At 41.2% G+C, this 27063-nt stretch overlaps 1 protein-coding gene across 2 annotated transcripts in view; it reads left to right on the top strand.

Annotated features, from left to right (window-relative positions):
- Nucleotides 1-1380: 1380 nt before the first annotated feature.
- The window catches only part of NSMAF (neutral sphingomyelinase activation associated factor), a 75559-nt gene continuing 49876 nt past the window's right edge, over nucleotides 1381-27063 (top strand). For both annotated transcript variants that reach the window (XR_010345527.1, XM_012463736.2), the window contains exons 1-4: nucleotides 1381-1462; nucleotides 18248-18337; nucleotides 26780-26858; nucleotides 26954-27021. Coding sequence is in view for 1 of the 2 variants with exons in the window: in XM_012463736.2 (XP_012319159.2) it covers nucleotides 1404-1462; nucleotides 18248-18337; nucleotides 26780-26858; nucleotides 26954-27021 (296 nt within the window). In the remaining variant the exon portion in view is untranslated. The remainder of the gene's footprint in view (nucleotides 1463-18247; nucleotides 18338-26779; nucleotides 26859-26953; nucleotides 27022-27063) is intronic.

The following is a 27063-nucleotide window of genomic DNA, read 5'->3' as shown; positions in this document are numbered from 1 at the left end:
CAGAAATGGAAATATATGTCCATAAAAAAACTGTACATGACTGTTACAGCAGCCTTATTCACAATAGTCAACATGTGGGAACAACTGAAATGTCCATCATGATGAATGGATAAACAAAATGTAGTATATTTATGCAACAGAATATACTCCAGCAATCTAAAGGAACGAAGTACTGTACTGATACACGCGACAACACAGATGAACTTTGAAAGCATTATGCTAAAGGAAAGAAACCAGACACGAAAGGCCACGTATTGCATGGTTGCATTTATATTAAATGTCCAGAATAGGCAAACCCCTAGAGACAGAAATTTGGTTATTGTTTGCTAGGGCTGGGGTTTGGAGGGTAGAGTTAGGAAGACTGATAGCTAGAGGGTATGGGTTTCTTTTACATGTGATGAAAATGTTCTCAAATTGTGGTGATTGTTGAACCTATCTGGAAATATACTAAAAATCACTGAATGGTACACTTTAAATGGTCGACTTCTTTGGTATGTGAGTTATATCCCAATAAAGCTGTTATAAAAAAAATGAGACCAATTATTTCAACAATCAGGAGATTAAGTGTTAAAGATTCTTTGCTTGGTCAAACTTCAGGCCAGGCTTCTGAATCTTCTCCCAGGTCCTTGTGTGCACTTCCTTGTACAGGCAGTGTTAAGAAGTAACATTGCCACATCCTCCATAGGTGATCAAAATTCTTTACTTCCTACCCTTCGTATCTGACCCCTGGCCTGCCTTCAGTGGGACTCCTGTTAGGGTGGTTCAGCCAGAATTCCCCCCTAATTGATGTCTCCTCTTAGCAATTTTCCGAACACCTGCTCCTTGCTCCTTGGCTATAAAATCCCCACTTATTCCTGGTGTATTTGGAATAGTTAGATGCAATTGTCTTCACCTCTTTAACTGCTGTCACTTTTTTTTCACAGTTGAGGACCCAAAACGTTGTCATTTCAAGTCCTTGTGGCCAACAGATTGGTGGTTTATGGGCCAGCACCCTTTTTATGCGTAAAATATTTAAAACGCAGCCTGCAATGGATGATAAAGTGGTGAAACGTTTAGTATGTCAGGACGGATCCTAGTCTGGCCGCTGGACCTGGCGATCCCCTGAGGGCGCCTGAGTTTGGGGCTCCTCGTGTCACCGCGCGCCCCTCCTCCGGCCCTGAGTCACGGCGCCGCCGGAGTCCCCACGCCAGGATGCTGCGGTGAGCGCGGCGGGGACGCCGCGGGGCCCCGGGGCGCAGCGTCGGGCTCTCGGCCGCCCAGCGGCGCCGCACGGGAAGCCAGGCCGGCAGCCGCGCGCTCCCCAGCCGCCTACGGAGTCCGCCCTCCCCAGTTCCTCCAGACCTCCTCGGCGGGCGGCGGCGGGGCCTGCCTGTGCGCTCCGCGCCTGCCCGCGCCTGCTCTCCATGGCGTTTATCCGGAAGAAGCAGCAGGAGCAGCAGCTGCAGCTCTACTCCAAGGAGAGGTGCGCGCCCACCCGACGGAGGGCCCTGCCGGGGGCCTGGTCCGGGCGGGTCGTGGGGACGCCGGCCGGAGATGAGAGAGATGGGAGGCGGCGTGGGGGCCGGGCAGAGAGGCAGGGGCCGGGCGCGTGTTCGGGGCCCGGGCTGGGGGCTGTGGTGGAAGCCTGAGGTCTGGGTGAGAGGCCGGGGGCCTGGTCCGGGCCGGAGCCCGCCTGGGACGGGAACCGGATGACGGGCCAGTCCAGATCCCGCGGCGGAGCCGAGCCACGCGGAGCCGGCCCGCAGTGCAGGTCCCAGCGGCCACGGCCAGCTTACCCGGAAGGCCGCGCGGGGTCGGGGCGCGGATCCTTACCCGGGCGCCGGGCGTTCGCCGGGGAGGGTGAGTACGCGGCCCGGCGGGCACCCCCTTTCTAATCCTTCCCCTTAATCGGGTCCGGACACTCGGCGCCGGCGCCGCAGAGTTGGTCACCCGGCGGCACTTAGCTGGCCGGCGACCACCCCACTCGCTTCGCCGCGCCTTTAGACACAGGACTAGCTCCCTGCCCTGCAGGGCTTGGAGGAGGGCTGCCGGAAAGGCCTGATTCTGAGGAAGGCCCCCAAACAATTGCTTCCCGCGCAGTGGACCTTGTAAGGGTGTTGGAAAGCTTCGCAGTCGAAATCGCCGCGCGGCAGCATCCCATTAAGGATTTGGGATCCCTCGGGCTAAAATGGTCTCACAGCAGTTTCTTTTCAGAGTTTCTGGACCTGTCCCCCAGGGAAGTCTCATAAGAAAGCTCACTTCAGCTCTATGTGTAGTTCCCAGCGCATTTTTAGTGACAGAAACAACTTGCTGGGTCTGCAGCTCCGATGCCAAAAGGAAAGGGAGCTGAATTATTTCACAAACACACTGTTTTGATTGTGAGAGCTACAGATCTCCCAGTGCTGCTAGTCTGTCACGTTGTCTCATCAACGAATACCGGCAAAGCAGGTTACACGTGGGAATACAAGTGCAGGCTTCAAGGTTTGCCTACACTTGTGTTATAAGCGTTGACTCGACCCCTTTCATCCAGAAATTTCATCCTTCCGTAATCTGTAATGTTGGTCAGTGTATCTACAGTCTGAAATGTCATTTTCCTACTGTAGAGGAGAAGATTAGATATACTGAAAACATATCTCAGATATGGCTTCCAAAAATGTTTTTGGTGATATGATTAGGTTTTAGTCACAGAAAGGCTTGTTTATTAAGTAACTGAGCCCTAACTATATAACTCATCCTTGGAGATGCTTTTCTGACTGCATTTGTAATGCCTTTTTCTTGTGGAAAGAGCTTGAGTGGCGTTTGTTTAGTACTAACAATATTAAGACTTGTTGGTGCTCTGTATTAAAGTGGGTGAACATTCAGATTTAAATTGTGAGAACTTTGAAACACTTGAATTGCCATCATGTTTTATGATAGGAGTCATTCGTGCCAATACTGCGGCCTCTGTGATATACAGGGAAACGTATTTTCCTTGGTCCGGGCTGTTATTTTGATAGAAATAATTTGTGTTCAGTTTGGCTAGCTCATACAGCTCTGTAGTGTCACACAAACCTTGAAACCTGTACTTATATTTCCATGTGTATGCTGCTTTGATAGAATTCATTGATTAGACGACAACGTGATAGGCTGGCAGTGTTCAGAGAGAACTCTAGCTCTCACAACCAAAACATTTATCTATTCATCAACTGTTCCTGAGCATCAGTCATCTGAAAAAGTTGGCGCCATGTGTTTGATATTTATTGAATTCTAACTTGCTGAGTGCCCAAATTGTTTAGTGCTGTGCCCCAGGGCTTTGCAACTCTGGATGACAGAATTCTGTCTCACGGTCAGGTGATAGAATTCTGGCTCACCGTGGTGCACTATAATCAAGGAGATTCTTTATCAATAATCTTAGAATTCATTCTGAAACAGAAGAATATTTTAAAACAACTTTATTGAGCCCCAAATTTACCATTTCTGCCCAGATTTTTTCCTGGTTTGTTCCTTGCATCAATAAAGACAAATTAGCAAATGGATTGTATTGGTCATTGGCTCCAGCATACCTAAGAAAATTGTTACTTTCCTTGGAAAATAAGAAGAGGGATTGTTTCAGAGGTTACTTACTCATGAGAGGCTTCGACCTGTTCATTGTAAATTTACTGGCGACTCTTATGCTGATTTAGGGATTTTAGATTTCCAGAGCTACCAAATAACCCCAGAAAATAAGAAACTTGAAATTAGCATTTATTTCTCTTATTTATTTATTTATTTTTTAATAAAGATGGGGTTTCACCATGTTAGTCAGGCTGGTCTTGAACTCCCGACCTCAGGTAATCCGCTCGCCTTGGCCTCCAAAGTGCTTGGATTACAGGCGTGAGCCACCGCGCCTGGCCTATTTCTCTTATTTTTAAGTTGATATACTGTGTTTAAAGTGACTGATATTTTAATTTGCGGTAGCTTTGAAATAAAAAATTTTTAAAAAGTGAGTGATATTTCTGCAAAAGCAGAAGCAGAAAGACTGACTAGGAGATCCTTCATTGGTGGTTTAGACCAAGGTCGTGGCAGAAGAGATGGAGGAAAGTGGATGGATTCTAGATGTTTTTAGGAAGTGTGATTGACAGGTCTTGGTGTGGTGTCTCCTATGTGAGAGGTGATAGAGCAAGAATTCCAGCTAGGATTATCAGATAAAATACAGGATACCCAGTTAAGTTAGAATTTCTGATAAACTGAGCCGGGTGTGGTGGCTCACGCCTGTAATCCAAGCACTTTGGAGGCCAAGGCGGGCGGATCACCTGAGGTTGGGAGTTCAAGACCAGCCAGACCAACATGGTGGAACCCATCTTAAAAAAAAAAAAAAAAAAAAAATTCAGATAAACTGAATGATTTTTTAGTATAAGTAAATGCAAGAATATATGCAATATTTGGTGTATACTTATACTAAAATTTTTTTTAGTCTAAGTAAATGCAATAGTATAGGCAATTTGGGATATACTTATGCTAAAAATATAACTGGGCATATGATATTTTTATTTGCTAAACATAGAAATTCTACTCTCAGACTTCTGGTTCAAATAATTATAAAATGGTACCATTTATTGATGATGTTTATAAATAAATGCTTTGGTAATTTTAAGGATTAGAAAACAAATAGACACTTTTTTTTTTTTTTTGGGAGACGGAGTTTCGCTCTTGTTACCCAGGCTGGAGTGCAATGGCACGATCTCGGCTCACCGCAACCTCCGCCTCCTGGGTTCAGGCAATTCTCCTGCCTCAGCCTCCTGAGTAGCTGGGATTACAGGCACGCACCACCATGTCCAGCTAATTTTTTGTATTTTTAGTAGAGACGGGGTTTCACCATGTTGACCAGGATGGTCTGGATCTCTTGACCTCGTGATCCACCTGCCTCGGCCTTCCAAAGTGCTGGGATTACAGGCATGAGCCACCGCGCCCGGCCGCCTTTTTTTTTTAAAAGACGAGGTTTCACCATGTTGGTCAGGCTGGTCTTGAACTCCCGACCTCAGGTGATCCACCCGCCTTGGCCTCCAGAGTGTTTGGATTACAAATAGACACTTGACCATTCAGATTAAGCATACTTATATCCTGGTTAAAATTGAAAACATTTTTTAAAGGCAATTCACATATCTTCCTTGGATTTGTCAGGGATGGCAGGTATATACAGTGGGCTAGAAGATGAGGATATTCTACAAACTGTTGCTATTTAAGACATTTTTATTTTAATCTGAAATATATTAAAAGGTGGGACGATCACTTGAGCCCAGGAGTCCAAGGTTGCAGTGATCACGCCACTGCACTCCAGCCTGGATGCTATTGCAAAAAAAAAAAAAAGATATTTCTATTTATGATTTAGAAGTAGATTAAAGTAGGTTAATTGTTAAGAATTTTTGGCCAGGCTCGGTGGCTTACACCTGTAATCCCAGCACTTTGGGAGGCCGAGGTGGGTGGATCACGAGGTCAAGAGATCGAGACCATCCTGGCCAACATGGTGAAACCCCATCTCTACTAAAAATACAAAAAATTAGCTGGGCGTGGTGGCACATGCCTGTAATCCCAGCTACTTGGGAGGCTGAGACAGGAGAATCGCTCGAATCCAGGAGGTGGAAGTTGCGGTGAGCCAAGAATGCGCCATTGCACTCCAGCCTGGGCAACAAGAGAGAAACTCCGTCTCAAAAAAAAAAAAAAAAAGAATTTTTTTTGTTTTAACATCCATTGTGGAGTGTTGGGACGACAGCTATTTCTTAGGGAATGTAGAAATTTAGATCGTAGCCCAGGTGCCACGGCTTCACTTGTAATCCCAGCACTTTGGGAGGCCAAGGCATGAGGATCGTTTGAACTCAGGAGTTTGAGACCCGCCTGGGCCACATGGGGGGACCTTGTCTCTATTTAAAAAATAAATAGGCCGGGAGTAGTGCTTCATGCCTGTAATCCCAGCACTTTGGGAGGCCCAGGGGGCCTTGAGGTAAGGAGTTCGAGACCAGTCTGGCCAACAGGGTGAAACCCCGTCTGTACTAAAAATAAAAAAATTAGCCAGGCGTGGTGGCACAGACCTGTATTCCCAGCTATTCGGGAGGCTGAGACAGGAGAATTGTTTGAACTCGGGAGGAGGTTGCAGTGAGGTGAGATTGTGCCATTGCACTGCAGCCTGGTCAAAAGAGCAAGACTTTGTCTCAAAAATAAATACATACATACATAATAATAAAATAAATTTAGATAGTTGAGATATGTTTCCTTCTGAGGAAGAGTCATAGTTTTATCTCTGTAATATCATAGAATAAATTCTTATTGTGGTTTGCAAGCTGCCACTCAAGGATGGAAATTAGTGATCCTGAATTCCATATTGGGTGCCTACATATTACATTACTAGTTTAACAGGCACTTTGAGGTTCAACTTTGTTTCGGACATTCCATGAGTGTATACTCTTGGTAATGCTGATATTAAATTTCTTTTATTCAGTATGTTTAATCAATTTGAGTCTATATTTTTTATATTAAAAGCACTTGTTGAGAGGGCAAAGTGATTGTTATACTTCAGTTTAATCTTTCATTTCTAAGACTTATCATCCCAGTCTCTTCAGATCTGTTTGTGGGTTATACCAGGTGTTGAAGATGGAGATCAGTGGAGATAAAGTCAGGAATGCCGACAGGTCCCAAGAAATCTACCTGACTGTGACTTAAAGAAATGGGGTTTTTCTCACATAAAACACAGTGAGAGAGGAAATAAATGTTACATTACTTGGTTAATTTAGGATTTATATGACTTTACCCTTTTGCTCTTGTTGCCCAGGCTGGAGTGCAATGGTGCAATCTTGGCTCACTGCAACCTCTGCCTCCCAGGTTCAAGTGATTCTCCTGCCTCAGCTTCCTGAGTAGCTGGGATTATAGGCATGCACCACCACGCCCAGCTAATTTTGTATTTTTAGAGAGACGGAGTTTCTCCATATTGGTCAGACTGGTCTTGAACTCCTGACCTTGGGTGATCTGCCCGCCTTGGCCTCCCAAAGTGCTGGGATTACAGGCGTGAGCCACCACGCCCAGCCAATGAAACCCCGTCTTAAAAAAAAAAAAAAAAAAGAAAAAAGAAAAAAAAGATCTCTCTGTGGCGTTTTTCTGTCTAGATATAGGGATTATTTTCTTCATCTGTCCTGCTTAAGTTTCCTCAAGCTGAAATAGTTTTGGAAAATTTGGAGCCAAGCTGAGCTAAGACTAGAACAAATGTTCTCTGATCCAAGTCTGACTCTTTTACACTGTACCATACTGCTTCTATTTTAAATACTAGGTTTGTGGGCTACTGGCCAGTGCTTATTTTTATGGTATCCTTGAAGTTTAGACTGATTCAGGAATGAATGAAGCCTGCTTTATGTAGGTATCAGAATCGTTAGTCAAAGCGTGGTCCATGGGCCAGCAGCGCATGCATGCCTGGAACTTGTTAGAAATGTACATTCTCAGGCCACACCCTAAAGCTGCTGCATGGGAATGTGCATTTTAACAAGATCCCCAGATGATTGTGTGCACATTAACCTTTGAGAAGTGCTGCTCTAGATAACAGTAATTCAGCATTCATTTTGATTTTTTATTTGTTTGTTCCTTCCAACTGAACTTTCTTCTTCAACTTCTTGATTGTACGTATGAAAAAGGCTCATAGAAGCTCCTGCCCTGCACTCTGACCCTTGATGAGGGAACTGAAGGACTTTGAGAGCATAGACGACATTTTATTTATTTTATTTTATTTTATTTTTGAGACGGAGTTTCACTCTTATTACCCAGGCTGGAGTGCAATGGTGCGATCTCGGCTCACCGCAACCTCCGCCTCCTGGGTTCAGGCAATTCTCCTGCCTCAGCCTCCTGAGTAGCTGGGATTACAGGCACGCGCCACCGTGCCCAGCTAATTTTTTGTATTTTTAGTAGAGACGGGGTTTCACCATGTTGACCAGGATGGTCTCGATCTCTTGACCTCGTGATCCGCCCGCCTCGGCTGCCCAAAGTGCTGGGATTACAGGCGTGAGCCACCGCGCCCGGCCCATAGATGACATTTTAACCATTTCTTCTCATTAATCGCTGAGACTTGAAAATAGAATTGACTGACTTTATATGGTGTCAGTGAAAGGGATTTTGATATCTGAACCATCTTGGCTGGAAGTCACTGTATCTCACAGAGTCAGGGAGAACATAATTTTCTAGAGTCTGGCTGAGTGATAGAAAGCTTTAACTACTGAGGGGAAAGGCTAAAAAGACCAGATAAAGAGTGAAATTGTTTAAATTCATGAGAAGAACTCTTTCTAGGAGGGAGGAAGGGCCAGTAATTTACAGGAGAAAACAACTGATACAGGAACTAGAAATAATATTTGGTCCCTCAGATGTCTCTCTGCAAATGTGCAGAACATGGATGATAAAATGAGCTGGGCCTTATAACAAAAGGCTGTGTGTTTTAGGTATCACTGGAGTTTTGTAAGATGAGACCCAAGATTGGAATCTAGTGTTGACAAGCTGCAGGCTATTGAGAAGGAAAGACCTGCGGGGTGGTGAGGCAGTGGGCTCTGTATGTTAAGAAGGTATACATCTGAAGGGGAATCCATGCAACCCGAGGGGGAAAACCCAGAGAACATAATTGGAAAGTGGAACAAAGATAACATGATTGTGTTCTTTCGTTAACAGGCCACGTTAAGTGGGTAGAAGAAATGGTGACTGTGTACCTGGTGTAAATGGGAAAACAGGAAGTTACGAAAAAGATGCTAGCTGAAATGCCTAGTGAGATCTAAATACAGTTCCTTGGCTTCCTTTGTTGAAGTTTTAATTTATCCTGAACTTGAGAACTTTACTTAATATTGAATATTAATGACAAATTATTAACCAAGTAGCAATGAAATGAACCATCCGAAAAAGCAGTCATATCAAGTTGTTTATTGTTGAAGCTCAGGAGAGTTGAGAGGGATCCTGTCATACACATATCTAGATTTTTAAGAAAGCAGATATTGAAAGTTTCAAGGAAAAACAAGATAGGTGCTATTACTGGACCTTTTGTAAACATATTGACCCAAGGAACTTTGTGAAACTGTCAAAAATGTAATTTAGAACATCTAATGCAAATGATCTTTGGTGAAGAGTTACAGAAAATCAGGCAAGCTTACATGCTGGAAGGAAGCTAAAAAAGAAAAAGAAAATCAGACTAGCAAATAAACAAAGAATGGTTGTACAGGCAGTATTTCTCTGAGCTTATAATTATTAATTTTAGTATAAAACAAGAAGGTTATACATAGTTAATTTCAAAAAGTTAAAGCCCCAAATGAGTGGAAGCTTTGAAAAATGGTACAGGTTAAAACAATAAGAACAAAAAAAAAGTCTTCTAAAGTTGCCTTTGGAACTAGGAAGTACTAGGCTGCTGCCTAGGCCTAGCCTGGTAGTGTGACATCGATTTATGACAGAGAAAGCTCTTATTTTGTACTCTGTCGATAATACTCACCTTTAGACTGAAAGAGACAGAATGAACTTTTGCAAGATGAGTGAAGATGCCAAGGGTACCCATGTGCTTGTGTCTCCTGCCATAAAATCCTGGGAGAGTTTGAGTTTAGAACCACAGAATTATTTCAGTGATCTAGGAACTTTGAAAGGTGCTGAAAGAACATATGTGCATAAATAGGTTTAATGCAAATTCTAGATCAGACAGATTATTTATAAACCACTAGAAGAGGAAGTTGTCACCAGTCCCCAGCATGAATTCACATTGAAGTTATGTCATGCTGCTAATTTCATCTCTTTTGACAGAGTTCTGACTTTGTTTAAAGTCAGGTCAAATGCAGGAAAGTCAGGAAAAGGCAGTAGATTTAATTCATCCGAACTTTGGCTGAAGGTTTGCTTTGGTGAAGACGTCATAGCATGATTGAAAAAGAGAAAATTAGTATAGTTTAGGTGGCATAATAATGTTTGAATGACTCTCTTCAGAGATTGTTGTTTGTGTTAGTCTATTTTCATGTTGCTATAAAGAAATATCTGAGGTAGGGCGTGGTGGCTCACACCTGTAATCCAAGCACTTTGGAGGCCAAGGCGGGCAGATCACCTGAGGTTGGGAGTTCAAGACCAGCCTGACCAACATGGTGAAACCCCGTCTTTAAAAAAAAAAAAAAAGAAATATCTGAGACTCGGTAATTCATAAGAGGTTTAATTGGCTCACAGTTCTGCAGGCTGTATAGGAAGGAAGGATAACACTGGCATGTGCTTGGCTTCTACTGAAGCCTCAGGGAGCTTTTACTCATGGTGGAAGTTGAAGTGGGAGCAGGTACATCACATGGCAAGAGAGGGAGCAAGAGAGAGAAGGAGGAGGTCCAGGATTCTTTTAAACAACCAGATCTCATCTGAAATAACTGAGCATGGACTCACTTATTACCAAGGGGATGGTGTTAAGGCATTCATGAGGGATCTGCCCCCATGATCCGGTCACCTCCCACTGGACCCTACTTTCAACATTGGTAATTCCATTTTAACATGAGATTTGGAGGGGACAAACATCCAAACTGTATCCTTCTGCCCCTGGCCCCCTAAATCTCTTGTTCTTCTCACATCGTGAAATATAAGCATCTCTTTCCAATAGTCCCCCAGTCTTAACTTATTTCAACATCAAGTCCAAAGTCCTAAGTCTCATCTGAAACCCATCTCCTTCCACCTATGAGCCTGTAAAATCAAAATAATTTATCTACTTTCGAGATACAATGATGGTACAGGCATCGGGTAAACATTCCCATTCAAAAGGGAGAAATCTGCCAAAAGAAAGGGACAATAGACCTCATACAAGTCTGAAACCCAATAGGGCAGTCATTAAATCTTAAAGCTCCAAAATAATCTCCTTTGATTCCTTGTTCCACACCTAGAGTGCAGCAGTGTAAGAAGTGGGCTCTCAAGGCCTTAGGCAGCTCTGCCTCTGTGGCTTTGAAGGATGCAGCCCACATGGCTTCTCTCACAGGTTGGAGTTGAGTGCCAGCAGCTTTTCCATGCTGAGATTACAAGTTGCTGATAGCTCTACCATTGTTGAGTCTAGAGGGCAGTAGCCCTCTTCCCATAGCTCTACTTGGTTGGGACTCTGTGTGGGGGCTCCAGCCCACTTCTCCCCTTCACATTGCCCTCATAGAGGTTCTCTGTATGGGCTTCTTCCTTGCAACAGACTTCTGCCTGGGCACGCAGGCCTTTTCATACATCCTCTGAAATCTAGGGGAAAGCTGCCAAGCCTCCTTTTTGCTTGCATTCTGTGCACCTGCAGACCTAGCACCACAGGAAAGCTGCCAAGGCTTGTGCTTTACACCCTTTAGAGTAGCAGCCTGAGCTGTACTTGAGGCCCTTTGAGCCATGGCTGGAGGTAGAGCAGCAGGGCTTCAGGGAGCAGTGTCCTTAGGCTCTGCGGGGCAGTGGGAACCTGGGCTTAGCCCCCTAAGCCGTTCTTGCCTCTCCTAGGCCCTCTGTAGAGGGACATCCTGAAAACTTCTGAAATGCCTTTGATGCCTTTTCCCCGTTGTTTCAGTTATTAGCCCTTGGCATCCTTTTAGTCATGCTCTTCTCTCTAGCAAGAGATTACTCCATAGCCAGCTTGAATTCCTCTCCTGAAAATGCTTTTTCTTTCTCTGCCACATGGCCCGGCTGCAAATTTCCCAAACTTTTATGTTCTGCTTTCCTTTTGATTGTAAATTCCAACTTTAAGTCATTTATTTGTTCCTGTATCTGCTTGTAGGCATTTAGAAGCAGCCGGACTACTTCTGGAACACTTTGCTACTTAGAAACTTCTTCCGCCACATACTCTTCCTAAGTCCTTATTCTTTGGTTCAACCTTCACAGATCCCTAGGAACATGGACGCAAATGCAGCCAAGTTCTTTGCTAGGTTGTAACAAGGGCGACCTTTGCTTCAGTTCCCAGTAATTTCCTCATTTCCATCTGAGACCATGTCAACCTGGCCTTCACTGTCCATATTTCTATCTGCATTTTGGTCACAACCATTTAACCAATCTCTGAAAAGTTCCAGACTTTCCCTTGTCTTCCTCTTCTTTTCTGAGCCCCCCAAACTCTTCTAACCTCTGTCTGTTACCCTGTTCCAAAGCTGCTTCCACATCTTTATGTATAGTCATAGTAAAATGCACTACTCCTTGGTGCCAATTTTATGTCTTAGTCTGTTTTTGTTTTGCTATAAATACCTGAGGCTGGGTAATTTACAAGGGAAAGAAGCTTAATTGGCTCATGGTTCTGCAGGCTATATAGAAAGCAAGGGACCAGCATCTGCTTGCTTTCTGGTAAGCCTCAGGGAGCTTTTACTTATGGCAGAAAATGTAGTGGGAGCAGGTGTATCCGAAGGCAAGAGATGGCGCAAGAGAGAAAGGGAAGGTCCCAGACCCTTTTAAACAACCAGAGCTTGTGTGAACAAATTGTGAACTCATTTATCACTAAGGGGTTGGTGCTGAGTCATTCATGAGGGATCTGCTCCCATGACTTATCCTACCAGGCCTCCACCTCCAACATTGGGAATCACATTTCAACATCAGATATGGAGGAGACAGACTGTCCAAACTATAAACTGTCCACTGTATTACTGGGGGGATGTTTCCAATGGTGGGTAATAGGACTGCAGTCTTGCCTTGTGTATAACAGTTTTCTTAATTTCTTCCTTATTTCAAAAATCATTTTCAGAATCTTCTTAAAAATGCCCTGTTTAATTGAATCGACTCTCTAGTAGAGATACTATAGGAACTCTCTAGTAGGGACACTATAATCTAGCTTCATCCAAGGCTGGCGTTGGGGTATTGAGGGTAGAGGCGGCAAATACACAGCACCCCTGTGATTTCATGTGTCTCTGCACACATCATGAAGGCGTCACGGTGTCATAGTACTTCCTTCCAGTGAGCTCGGTTTACACTTCTTATCACAGAGAAAGCACTGACTAGCAGTACCTTCTGGATTCACTGTAAATACTGTTCATCAGCTAAGTGTTGAATAATTGTTGAGTGGAATGCAAGCTTACTCCAGCTATTTTAAGTTCTGGTTAAGTGTTGGAGGCTTTAAAATTTAGGTGACGTGAGAACAGGAAAACAACTTAGGAATGTTGAGTTGCTGAGTGAGGCAACTTCTCTTAAGAGAATGAAACCACACCACTGTAAAGAAAGATTAAACTGGGAATATGTAGAGGCAGGGCCAAGAGTCTTCTAAAGAAATAATTTATAGTCAGATACAATACCAATGAATGAGACCATAAAATTACAAAACGGTGATTTTAATTTTTTTTTAAAGCATAGACTCTTTTACTCTGAAAAATGTAGTTTGAAAATCATTCTTCTAAAAATCATGAAACTTGATTGTAATAATTTTTACATAGAAAAATTTTAAAGCAGGTATAACAACACTTTAGTAAAAATAAAACAGATTCAGAAAAGTTTCTTAATCCTTTAACTTCAAACAACATGATTTGGTTATATCCCTTCACTATGTGTTTTACATTTCTTGCAAAATGTGCATATTGATAAATTAGAGGCTATAATTAATTCACTTAATGAAATGATTTTAGTTCTAAAATAGTTGATATGATTATATTTTAATAATTATATGGAAGAGCTGTTGTCTCTGAAGGCTACTTGTGCTTCACAGAAATAAAACTATGCCATTGTCTTATTGAAGAATGATTACTTTATTTTTCTATAAGAGAAGTTGGGAGATTAGGAAAGAGAAGGAAGGATGCATAGCTCCAATTCTGTCTTGTGATTATATTGAAATTCAGATTAAGTATTGATAGGGTGCGTTTTATTTTGCACTCTGGAAGTTTATCCTGTAATTGATTCCTGTTCACGGATTTAAATATGGAGGACAGGTCAATAAAAGTTACCGATTATTGGGGTATTGAGAGTAGAGGTGGCAAATACACAGCACCCCTTTGCTTTCCTGTGCCTATGATTAGGATGGTAAAACTGGTTCCTGCTATCATTTTTAATTTTTTTTTTTTTGAGATGGAGTTTCGCTCTTGTTGCCCAAGCTGGAGTGCAATAGCGTGACTCAACTCACTGCAAACTCCGCCTCACAGGTTCAAGCTATTCTCCTGCCTCAGCCTCCTGAGTAGCTGGGATTACAGGTGCGTGCTACCATGCCTGGCTAATTATTTTCTATTTTTAGTAGAAAAGGTGTTTCACCATGTTAGCCTGGCTGGTCTCGAACTCATGACCTCAGGTGATCCTCCTGCCTTGGCCTCACAAAGTGCTGGGATTACAGGCATGATCCACAGTGCCCGGCGGATTTTTAATTTTTTGAGTTACTTTTCTTTTTTTTTTTTTCAAAGATGGGGTTTCACCATGATGGCCAGGCTGGTCATGAACTCCTGACCTCAGGTGATCCACCCACCTCGGCCTCCCAAAGTGCTAGGATTACAGGCGTGAGCCACCGCGCCCGGCCTTGAGTTACTTTTCTTTTAGTTCAGATTATTATTAATTTTTTTAATGAGCATCTCTTCCAGTGTCATGAATATAACTTCTTTGTAGGAACATTAATTATAGCCTTTTGACCTTTTTTTCTGTTCTCTGCATTGTGTTCAGTCCTTCAAGTTGCATTCTTCCTGCTTGCTTTGGCTTTGTTCTTCATGCTGGAAACTGTGATCTTTGGCTGTTCATTCATATTTAAATATGATGCATGTAATTCTGTGTCATTGGGAATGGGCCATTTGTGTTGAGTTTCACTGTGGGATAATGTTGTAGAGACCTGGCTTTTTCTCTGGTGCTATTTAGTTTTTTTCCAAAACTAATGTACCAGACTCCTGCCTGGAGTAATATGTGTTCTCCTATTAGTGTTCATCTATTTGGTGTTTTGCTTAGTCATCCTCTTTTCACACTACAGTCTCGCTCTCCACTGTGCCTGATACCTAGTGTAGAGCCTCTTGTTCCATTTTTTTTTTACAGAAAAACCACATGTGGCCATGTGCAGTGTCTCACACTTATAATCCCAGCACTTTGGGAGGTTGAGGTGGGCGGGTCACAAGGTCAAGAGATTGAGACCAGCCTGGCCAACATGGTGAAACCCTGTCTCTACTAAAAATACAAAAATTAGCTGGGCATGGTGGCATGTGCCTATAGTCCCAGCTACTCGGGAGGCTGAGGCAGGAGAATCACTCGAACCTGGGAGGCGGAGGTTGCAGTGAGCCGAGATCACGCCACTGCACTCCAGCCTGGCAACAGAGAAAGACCCTATCTAAAAAAACAAAAAACAAAAAAACACATGCCAGACTGGAGTAGGGGTAACCCATCAGGAAAAGAATTGAGGGCCACTGCCTTCATTCACTTTTAACCACCCCTCATGCTTTACAAACCCTACCCTCTTGGTACCTGATACTGCAATTTCTGAACTTGTTGTAAGTCCAGTGACTTGAGCTGGTTTTCTCCTGAGTGGTGCCTTCTCTGGAAGCATCTGAAATTCTGATTTCTGAGCACCACTTATTCCCCCCATCTGCTTTCCATTTCTCACAGATTTGTTCATGTCTCTTCCCTGCTTTAATATCTCTCCAATTTGCTTTAGCCTGTGGGTTTTACCATTTAAAAATAGTTTTATTCACATTGCAGTTGTGTTTCAAGAGGAAGTGAAATAAACATATATGTGTAACCTGCCATGTTTACTGTAAATTTCTTCCTCCAACACACTGGAACTTAAGGCCAATCTCAAGTCACACTTTTCATGAAAGCTTTTGCCTGTAACTCTGGATACCACTGAGGTTTCCTGGTCCTTATCACAAAACACAAAACAACAAAATGCCTATTTTCACTTCTTTGTCATGTATTTGTTGCTGTAGCCATCAAGCAATGAACTTAATAATTTTTCTTAATGTCGTCTCTGGTTTTTAAAAGTTTAAAGCACTTACAACTATTTTTTTTTAAGTTTTTTTTTTAAAGGTAATCAGTTATTTAATTAGATTATTAGGACATTTAAAACACCAATTTGTGAGGATAAATTCCATTTGTCAGGGAAAACACAGATCGCAGGTAGCCCTGGAGCTGAGGAATAGCTTTGATTTTTGGTAAAAAATTTTTTTTTTTTTTTTTTTTTGAGACGGAGTTTCGCTCTTGTTATCCTGGCTGGAGTGTAATGGCGCGATCTCGGCTCACCGCAACCTCCGCCTCCTGGGTTCAGGCAATTCTCCTGCCTCAGCCTCCTGAGTAGCTGGGATTAGAGGCACGCGTCACCATGCCCAGCTAATTTTTGTATTTTTTAGTAGAGACGGGGTTTCACCTTGTTGACCAGGATGGTCTCGATCTCTTGACCTTGTGATCCACCCGCCTCGGCCTCCCAAAGTGCTGGGATTACAGGCGTGAGCCACCGCAGATTTTTGGTAAAATTTGTGAGTCCACAGCTTTCTGATCAATCTCGCGCTGCTCTGTTATCTCATTTCTCTTTTTCTGTGTCGAAGATCTCACCTTCCTGGTGTCTGGGCTTCCGCAGCTGCTGCTGCTTGAAGTAAGCATCAGTAAGATGGTTTGGGATTTTTACATTGCCAATATCAATTTTGGTTGAGGTGGCAATGACAAATTTCTGGTGCGTTCTTCGCAGAGGAACTCGATTGAGGGCCAGAGGTCCAGTCACATGTAACAAGCCACTAGCCAGCTGCTTCAGGAAAACCACCCTCTTGCCCCTGTGGCGTCCAGTGAGGATGATCAGAATGGTCCCAGGGGTAATGCTGGCTCGCAGTTTTCTCACATGCTGACTAAAGGGTTTTTTGCCATGGCTCAACAGCTTTTGACACATCTTCAGTAGGATAATACCTAAGCATTTTGCGAAGTTTTATCATCCAGGTACCACCGTTTTTGTCACCACCAACTGGTTTTCTAACAGTTGCAAGAACCTTCTCCTTCTTTTTTCTTTTCAACCTTGGATTTAGCCACTGAGTACTTCCTCTTGTACATGGCCTTTCTGGAATACATGGCAGATCGGGAATACCCGCCGATTCCTCTGACAAGAACAGGATTGCAGCTGCAATGGGGCTTCCCCTTCTTGGGCTTTTTAGCCTTGAGGTTACCCTTTTTCACTTTGCTACCAGCATCAGCCTTCTTGGCTTCAGGTTTCTTCTCTTTAGTGTCCGGCTTATCAGCTTTTTCACCTGCCATCATGCAAGATGGGAAAGAGCTTTTTTTTTTTTTTTTTTTTTTAAGACAGGGTTTCGCCATGTTGGCCAGGCTGGTCTTGAACTCCTGACCTCAGGTGATCCGCCTGCCTCAGCCTCGCAAAGTGCTGAGATTACAGGCATGAACCACCACACCCAGCCACTTACAACTTTAAAAAGAACTATATTTCAATCCCATTGAGTTTGGTTTACTCATTTTATTTACTGAACACCCATGGTGTAGGCAGCATTGGCTGGTTGTCACAGGGGGATATCTAAAGATCTGTCTCCTAGAGGCATGTGGTCTTCTGGGAGTAACTCTGATAACCATGAGAGGGATGTTGGAGGGGGTGTGGCACGGAAGAGGTAGGGAAGCCTAACATTGTTTAGTTAGGGGAAACAAATGACGAAAATTCCCTAAGTGGGATAGCTCTGAGCTTTGTTCAGGTAAGGATAAGTTTAACTACGTGAAATTCGGGGTTTCTGTAAAAGAGTAGTACATCCACCTGGTGAGTGATTTTATTTTTGGCATAGTAGTTATTTGGACATGAGGCAGGCCCATCTATGTACTTCCCACCGCTGGGTAGAAAGGACTGCCTGGCATGGTATACATGCTTCCTTTTTTTTTTTTTTTTTAAAGACGGGGGTGTTTCACCATGTTGGTCAGGCTGGTCTTGAACTTCCGACCTTAGGTGATCCACCTGCCTTGACCTCCAAAGTGCTTGGATTACAGGTGTGAGCCATCATGCCCGGCCAGTATACATGCTTCCTAAGTGTTTGTTAAATTCATGAATGGAAAAGCTTTTTGGGAAACTTTTTTTTTTTTTTTTGAGACAGAGTTTTGCTCATTACCCAGGCTGGGGTGCAATGGCGTGGTCTCGCTCACTGCAACCTCTGCCTCCTGGGTTCAAGCAATTCGTCTGCCTCAGCCTCCCAAGTAGCTGGGACTACAGTTGTGCGCCACCATGCCCAGCTAATTTTTTTGTATTTTTAGTAGAGACCGGGTTTCACCATGTTGACCAGAATGGTCTCGATCTCTTGACCTCGTGATCCACCCGCCTCAAAGTGCTGGGATTACAGGTGTGAGTCACCGGGCCCAGCCAGATGTATTTAAATATATTGCTTTCTTATATTTACTAAAAAATAAACTGAAAGTTGTTTTTTCCCCCCGAATCTAGATTTTCCTTGCTGCTGCTTAACTTGGAGGAGTACTACTTTGAACAGCATAGAGCCAATCACATTTTGCACAAAGGCAGCCACCATGAAAGGTAAGGAAGCTTTGGGATCTCCATGGACAAACAAACCTTTCTGATACCTGATATTTTTAAAGTTAAATGTATGATCATATAGGTGTTAACTAAAGAAAATATTACATATTAGGCTTTAAAACAATTAGAGCAAATTTCATTTAGACTTTCATTGAGGATTATAACTCAGCTGAGTCTTTTAGAGAGTTTTTGCTACGTTTATTATTTTATCTCCCATGAAGTTTTTTTCATCTTTTTTCTTATTAGGGAAGTAATGAGAAGAGTGTATTTAAAACTTGAAACATTTTTCAAAGCTAAAAAGCATTTGTTCTCATTCTTCTAAGGTTGTGGATATCTTATTTATTTATTTATTTATTTAATTTACTTTTTTTGAGACGGAGTTTCACTCTTGTTGCCCAAGGTTGTGGATATCTTAAGCTTGATAGCACTGCAATCCATCCCACCATTTTTTTCTTGCATCCCTCTTGTAGTTATACAGTATCCTCTGCTCTCAATTATTCAGATGACAATGTTATAAAGTAATGATTATAAACCACAAGAGTGGTATAAAATCAGCACTTTCAAAATGAATAATGCTATTTGAACTAGAAGCAATATCTGATTTCTCCATATGTTAATAACTATTACTCACTACTATAAAAACAGATTGTTTCTTTGACTTAACCTTTTGAACACTATGTACAAAAGCATGTAATGAAGTTTTTTGTTTGCTTAAAATGGCAACTTAGAATGAACTAAGATGAAAATTATTCCAGCAAAAATGTATCTGCTAATGATTTCCTTTTGGGAGGTTACTTAACAACTTAGAAAATTCTTCAACATTAGATATATACATTATTTTTTATTATTCTTCAGGTTTTATCTTTAAAGGATCAAAAAATGTGATATTTGTTTAAATACAAGCTAAGGTAAAAATTACTTGGCTTTGGTCGGGCACGGTGGCTCATGCCTGTAATCCTAGCACTTAGGGAGGCCAAGGCGGGTGGATCACCTGAGGTCAGGAGTTCAGGACCAGCCTGACCAATATGGAAAAACCCCATCTCTACTACTAAAAATATAAAATTAGCTGGGCATGGTGGCATATGCATGTAATCCCAGCTACTCAGGAGGCTGAGGCAGGAGAATCGCTTGAATCTGGGAGATGGAGGTTGCAGTGAGCCGAGATTGCGCCATTGCACTCCGGCCTGGGCAACAAGAGCAAAACTCCATCTCAAGAAAAAAAAAATCACTTGGTTTTTTGTTTAGTAGCTTATGACATATCTATTTCCTTGGCATTCAATCAAATTAGACAATTATTAATCCCCGAACACAGCACCTTGCTTTCTTATCTCTGGAATTTTGCTTCTATTCTTTTCTCTAATTCTGTATCTTTTCTCCCAACATTCTTCTATCCTGTATCATAATAATGCCTTGCTTAAAATTAAATGTACTTGTTTATTATTAAAATACAAATAGGTATTTTAAAATAAAATACAATAAAATACAGGGTAGCAAACTGAAACCCTTTTTTATAATTTTAAAGTAACTATTAGGGCAAAATGATACAGCAGCCCGTGTAGGTATATTTGGTAATATCTGGTAAGATTACCTATTGATCTAGCAATGCTACTTCTAGGATACTATTTCGAAGAGACATTGGCAAATACATAAATGGACATATGCACAAGGTTATTTATCATAGCACTACTTGTGCTAGCGAAAGACCAGGAGCAATTCTACGGGAGACCGACTGAACTCACTGATAAGAAATGGCTACATGACAGAATACTGTGCAGCTGCTGCAAGGAATGCAGTTCTTCGTAATGCCGCGAAGTGATCTCTACGTGTGTTAAGTGTAAAAAGCAGGGGGAAGAATACTGTGTGTCATAAGCTACTTTTATAAGAAGGGGGCAAATTTATCGTTATGTTTTTAAAAATTGAGGCATAAACTAAAAGCTAGTGGAGATGGTTATCCACACAGAAGAGGGAAGGATCAAGAGAACAATATAGAGATGGAATACAGACTTCTCCAAATGTACCTTATTTTATAACTTTCCTTTTGGAACAATATAAATATTTTATGGATTTTTTACTACACTTTATCTTAGACAAAAGGCCGAGATGCGATCTTTTGTAGATTTTTAATATACAATTAAATTTAAAAAGAAACACTAAGGCTGGGTGTGGTGGCTCATTCCTGTAATCCCAGCACTTTGGGAGGCCAAGGCTGGTGGATCACTTGAGGCCAGGAGTTTGATATCAGTCCGGCCAAAATGGTGCCTCGTCTCTACCAAAAATACAAAAATTAGCCGGGCATAGTGGCACATGCTTATAATCCCAGCTACTTGGGAGACTGAGGCAGGAGAATTGCTTAAATTCGGGAGGCGGAAGTTGCAGTGAACCAAGATCGCACCACTGCACTCCAGCCTGGGTGATAGAGCAAGACTCTGTCTCAAAAATAAAAATTAAAAAAGAAACAGTAAACCCTAAAAATCAAAGTGAAACAGTCCAGGTGAGGTGGTTCATATTTGTAATCCCAGCACTTTATTAAGCCAAGGCAGTATAATCTCTTGAGGCCAGGAGTTTGAGACCAGCCTGGTCAACATAGTGAACCTCTGTTTCTATTTGTTACAATTAATGTTAAAAAAAGAAAAGACAAGAAACAAATGAATTTAATTATAAAGTTGGAAAATTAGCCACAGAAAATTATTTTAGTCAACTTTACAATATAATAATTTGACTGTGTATCTCTAGTAAGATGAAAAAGAATTGCAAAGAAGTTGAAAAAGAATGCAAAGTAATTGTAAACTTTCCAGTAGCAATATTGTTGTTAATAGTATAATATTAGTATTATTATTTTGAGGCTATTTTGTACACATATATACACGTATTTATATAATTGGATAAAACAATTGAATAAGTATGGCCAAGACTCAGATTTTCCAGTGTAAAAGAAAAGAGATATACATACAATATTAAAGAAATAAAGCCTTTTTCATGTCCTTTCCTCCTTTTTTCTGCTTTATTGAGATAGATTTGACAAATAAAAATGATATATATTTGGGGTATACAATGTGATGTTTTGATACACATACACATTGTGAAATGATGACCACAGTCGAGCTAATTATCATATCCATCACCTCACAGTTACTTTCTTTTGTATGTGTGGGAGTAAGAACATATAAGTTCTACTCTCTGAGCCACTTTCAAGTGTACAATACAGTGTGGACTGTGGTCAATAGCTCTACATTAAATATGCAGAACGTATCCTGGATAATGGACAATTTGTGCACTTCGCCCAGCATCTCCCTATTCCTTCCACCCCCACCCCCCTTTAAGTTTGTGAAGTTAAACTTATTCTTGCCTGCACAAAGCTCAGAGCTTTCCCACTTGAGGAATTTTCTTAAGTTCCATTCTACTCTCTTCTTTGAATTCAACTGTTTTAGATTCTACATGAAATCATGTAGGATTTGTCCTTCATGCCTGGTTTATTTTACTCAGCATAATGTCCTCCAAGTCCATCCACATGGTCACAAGTAACAGGACTTCCTTCTTTTTTGAGACTGAATAATACTACATTGTGTGTATGTATGTATATTTGTACATCTTATATATTCATATATATCATATTTTCTTTATTAATTCAAGTATCACTGGACACTTAGATTGATCCCAAATCTTGGCTGTAATGAACATGGGAGTACAGATACATCTTCAACATACTGATTCCATTTGCTTTTGGTGTATACCCAGAAGTGGGATTGCTGGATTGTATGGTAGTTCCATTTTTAGTTTTTTGAAGAACTTCTATACTGTTTTCTTTAATGGCTAACCCAATTCACATTCCCACCAGCATTGTATAAGGGTTCTTTTTTCTCCATCCTCTGGCCAACAACTCCTGTCTTTTGTGTTTTGGCAATAGCGATCCTAACAGGTATGAGGCAATAGCTCAATGTAGTTTTGATTTGGTTTTCTCTGATGGTAAGGCTGCTAAAGATCTTTTCATATGCTTGTTGGCCATTTCTATGTCTTCTTTTGAGAATGTCTGTTCAGGTCCTTTGCCTGTCTTTTAATAGGCCATTTGTTTTCTTATTATTATACTATCAAGGTGTTTGAGTTTCTTATATATTTTGGATATTATTCTTATATATTATATATATTAGCCCCTTATCAGAGGTATGATTTTCAAATATTTTCTCCCAGATTATCTTTTGACCTTGTTAAATATTTTCTTTGCTGTGCAGAAGCTTTTTTGTTTTATGTAATCCCATTTGTCTATTTTTGTTTATATCGACTGTGCTTTTGGGGTCATATCCAAAATGTCATTGCCCAGACTAATGTCGAGATGCTTTTCCCTATGTTTTCTTTTAGCAGTTTTACAATTTCAGGACTTAACATTTAAGTCTTCAATTTATTTCAAGTAGATTTTTTTTTTTTTTTTTTGAGACGGAATTTCGCTCTCGTTACCCAGGCTGGAGTGCAATGGCGCGATCTCGGCTCACTGCAACCTCCGCCTCCTGGGTTCAGGCAATTCTCCTGCCTCAGCCTCCTGAGTAGCTGGGATTACAGGCACGCGCCACCATGCCCAGCTCATTTTTTTGTATTAGTAGAGATGAGGTTTCACCACGTTGACCAGGATGGTCTTGATCTCTTGACTTCGCGATCCACCCGCCTCGGCCTCCCAAAGTGCTGGGATTACAGGCTTGAGCCACCGCACCTGGCCTTCAAGTAGATTTTTACGTATGGGATGAGGTAAGGGTTCACTTTTATTTTTTTCCATGGGGATACTAGTTTTCTCAACATCATTTGTTAAAGAAACTATCCTTTCTTCATTGTGTGTTTTTGGCATCTTTGTGGATGATTAGTTGACTGCAAATATGTGGATTTATTTCTGGGTTCTCTATTGTGTTCCATTGATCTATATGTCAGTATCATGCTGTTTTGATTAATGTAGCTTTGTAGTATATTTTGAAACCAGGTAGTTTCATGCCACCAGTTTTGTTCTTCTTCTTCTTCTTTTTTTTTTTTTAAAGATGGGGTTTCACCATGTTGGTCAGGCTGGTCTTGAACTCCCGACCTCAAGTGATCTGCCCGCCTTGGCCTCCAAAGTGCTTGGATTACAGGCGTGAGCCACCACGCCTGGCCAGTTTTGTTCTTCTTGTTCAAGAATACTTTGGACTGAGTATGGTGGCTCACGCCTGAAATCCCAGCTACTCAGGAGGCTGAGGAGAAGGATCACTTGAGGCCAGGAATTGGAAACCAGCCTGAGCAACCTAGCAAGACCCCATCTCTAAAAAAACTAAAAATTAGCTGAGGATGGTGGTGCATACCTAGAGTCACAACTGCTTGGAAAGCTGAAGGAGGAGGATTGATTGAGCCCAGTTTGAGGCTGCAGTGAACTGTAATCATGCTACTGCACTGTAGCCTGTGGGGTACAGTGAGATCCCATTTCTAAAAATGAAACAAAATAGATTGCTTTGGGTATTTTATTTTGTAGTTCCATATCAATGTTAAGATTTTTTTCGGTTTCTGTTAAAAATGCCACTGGGATTTTGATAGAGTTTGCTTTTAATTTGTAGATTGCGTTGTGAAATATGGACATTTTAACAGTATTAATTCTTCCAGTCTGTGAGAACCAGATATCTTTCTATTTATTTGTGTCTACTTCAGTTTCTTTCATCAGTGTTTTGTAGTTTTCAGTGTACAGATATTTCAACTCCTTGGTTAAATTTATTCCTAAGTGTTTATTTTTCTTTTGATGCTTTTGTAAATTGAATTGTTTCTGTAATTTCTTTTTTGGATAGATCATTGTTAGCATATAGAAATGCGATGCTGGATTTTATATATTGATTTTGTATTCTTCAGTTTTACTGCATTTGTTTGTTGGTTTGAATTTTTTTTTGGTAGAATCCTTAGGGGTTTTTTATATATACATAAAATCATGTTATTTGCAAACAGAGACCGTTTAACTTTTCTAATTTGGATGCCTTTTCTTTCTTTTACTTGCCAAATTACTTTGGCTAGGATTTCCAGTACTATGTTGAATAGAAGTGGTGAGAGTGGGCACCTTTGTGTTGCTTTTCTCTTTAAATGACAGTATTTCTTACCTCCATCTTTTGAAAAGACCTAGAAATAACTCAGTAGCAATCAGCACCAAGAATATGGTCTCTTAATACCACTTCCCACTGAAAGGATGGGAGTTCTTTGGAGAAATGGCTGATTCTAAGTCAGAGGCAGGAAATGTGTGAGATGAACCTGGGACATCCTGTCATATTGGCAGGTAAGGAAGATATCAAAGACTACTTGTAAATGAATTAAAAGGACGCAGGGCCAAGTAGAGGAGGCAAACATTGGGATAAAAATGGGACAGCGTAAGCATGAAAACATAATAACCGCTGCAGTAGATTGAAATGTTTCATAAATGTTAAAATTCATGAGTCCATAATTTTATAAGTGTGTGTGTGTGTGTGTGTGTGTGTGCATGTGTATAATCTTAATCAGTTACTCTCAAAGGATAGGAGGACAACAACTCATTTTTGTGGCACTTGATAAATAAAGGTAAAGAATCAAGCATTTTTGTTATTTTCCTTGTACAACTTGTACTTCAGGGTAGCCAAATTGCTGATAAGTAAAGTTGTTGTTTGTTGACAAATTCTAGCTCATAAAGTAGAAGGAATGATGAAATTTCAATGCCTACTAAAAGAATGGATTCACAGTAGGGCTTGGCAAACTGCAGCCCTTGGGCCCCGTCTGAGCTGCCACTTGTTCTTGTAAAGTTTTACTAGAACACAACCATACCCATTTGTGTACATACTGTATGTAGCCGCTTTCCCTATAACAGCATAAGTTGAATAGTTGTGACTGAGACTATATGGGCCGCAAAGCAAAAATATTTACTCTGGCTCTTTACATAGAGTTTGCCAGCCCTTGATCTAGATAGTATTTTTCCATGGATGCTAAAACCTTTAGGTGAGAGAAGCTGCTGGGAAATTTTGTATTGGATATATGGAGAATTGACATCACCTGACCCTCCCGATGCCTCTGGATGCGAAGGCAGTATCTGTGCAGCACCTCTGAAAGTATTCTTGTCAGAAGATCCAACCAGAATCTGGTCAGGGATTTTAATGTTATAAATAATTTAGAGGCAATACCTAAGTTAGAAGAATGCCACAGAGATGCACTCAGCAAAATTCATAATGTGAGAAAATTATTTTAGATTAAGAAATGTAAAAGACATGTTAACTAAATGTAAAATGGACTTTGCTAGGATTTTGATTTGAGCCAGCTGACTATGAAAACACATGAAATAGAAAAATTGGAACATTGACTGTATACATGATGACATTAAGGAATTACTAATTTTTTGGGGTGTGTTCATGATCGGTCACTTATTAAGAGAGCCTGTCTTTAAAGATTGTTGCTAAAATATTTATGGATGAAGTACATGGTGTCAATAATTTTCTGTGTTGTTTAGCATGGTCCCAGGGGGTTATACACAAGACAAGAATGACCACATATTGACAATTACAGGGCTAGGCCGTTGGTACATAGGAGTTTTCTATTCTATTTGTGTATGTTTAGAAATTTCATAAAAGTTTTAAAGTTACTATTGGGTAATTTTGAGTATTAGAAAAGTAAATGCAGTTAACAACTTGGAAAAATGATACAAAATTTCAAAAACCCTTTGAGAAAGAATTGCAAACTAAATCATGACCTTCAGTAGCATGGGCCTTCTCATCTATTCAGTACATATATATTGAGCAATGAGAATAGAAAGCTAAAGTAAATATTTGCTGCCCACAGAACAACAGGCAGCGTTACTTTGGGGTGGGGTGAGTGTAGGCATTCTCAGCCTGTAAGACTATTTCTCAATGTGATGTTTCTTGGATACATTAATTTTCCAGCCAATAGACTCCGTGAGCTATATGGAGATACAAAGAAGTTAAATTAAAAACTCTGTAACATTTGAATTATAAATGCCAATATGAACAACTATTCTGTTTTACCAGTTAATCTATAAATAGAGAGGTTCTCTTTATTTGCATTGTTGATCTTCTTTTTTTTTCTTTTTGAGACAGAGTTTCGCTCTTGTTGGCCAGGCTGGAGTGCAGTGGTGCGATCTTGGCTCACTGCAACCTCTGCCTCCCGGGTTCAGGCATTTCTCCTGCCTCAGCCTCCCGAGTAGCTGGGACTACAGGCGCACACCACCACGCCCAGCTAATTTTTGTATTTTTAGTAGAGATGGGGTTTCATCATGTTGACCTGGATGGTCTTGATTTCTTGACCTCGTGATCCGCCCGCCTCGGCCTCCCAAAGTGCTGGGATTACAGGCGTCAGCCACCGCGCCAGGCCAATCTTTATTTGATGCTTTAGTAACCTGCTTTCTAGTTAAAATGTACTATGATTCTCTTGTGATTTTCGTTATGCTCATCAAATAATCTGTTGTACTTGGATCACTAGGAAAATCAGAGGCTCCTTAAAAATATGTTCAAAATCAGTGATTTTTGAACCAGATGCAATATCCCAGCCCATCATCAAGGTAAATGCATTTTAAATATGAACAGAGACATCCTTATTTTTTGTGTATGTCTTACCTTTCTTGATTTTTATAATATTTCTCTCAATTTTATCCAGATTCCTTTGAGAGACTGTATAACAATAGGAAAGCATGGAGAAAATGGAGCCAATAGACACTTCACAAAGTATGTCATTTTCACCACTGCTTAATTTTACTTCAACCCAAA

This window comes from Aotus nancymaae, unplaced genomic scaffold, assembly GCF_030222135.1.
Source record: "Aotus nancymaae isolate 86718 unplaced genomic scaffold, 86718_ANA_hifiasm-v0.15.2.pri h1tg000036l, whole genome shotgun sequence".
Classification (NCBI taxonomy): domain Eukaryota; kingdom Metazoa; phylum Chordata; class Mammalia; order Primates; family Aotidae; genus Aotus; species Aotus nancymaae.
Note: the sequence above shows the minus strand (reverse complement) of the source record. Positions and strands in the feature narration are given on the sequence as shown.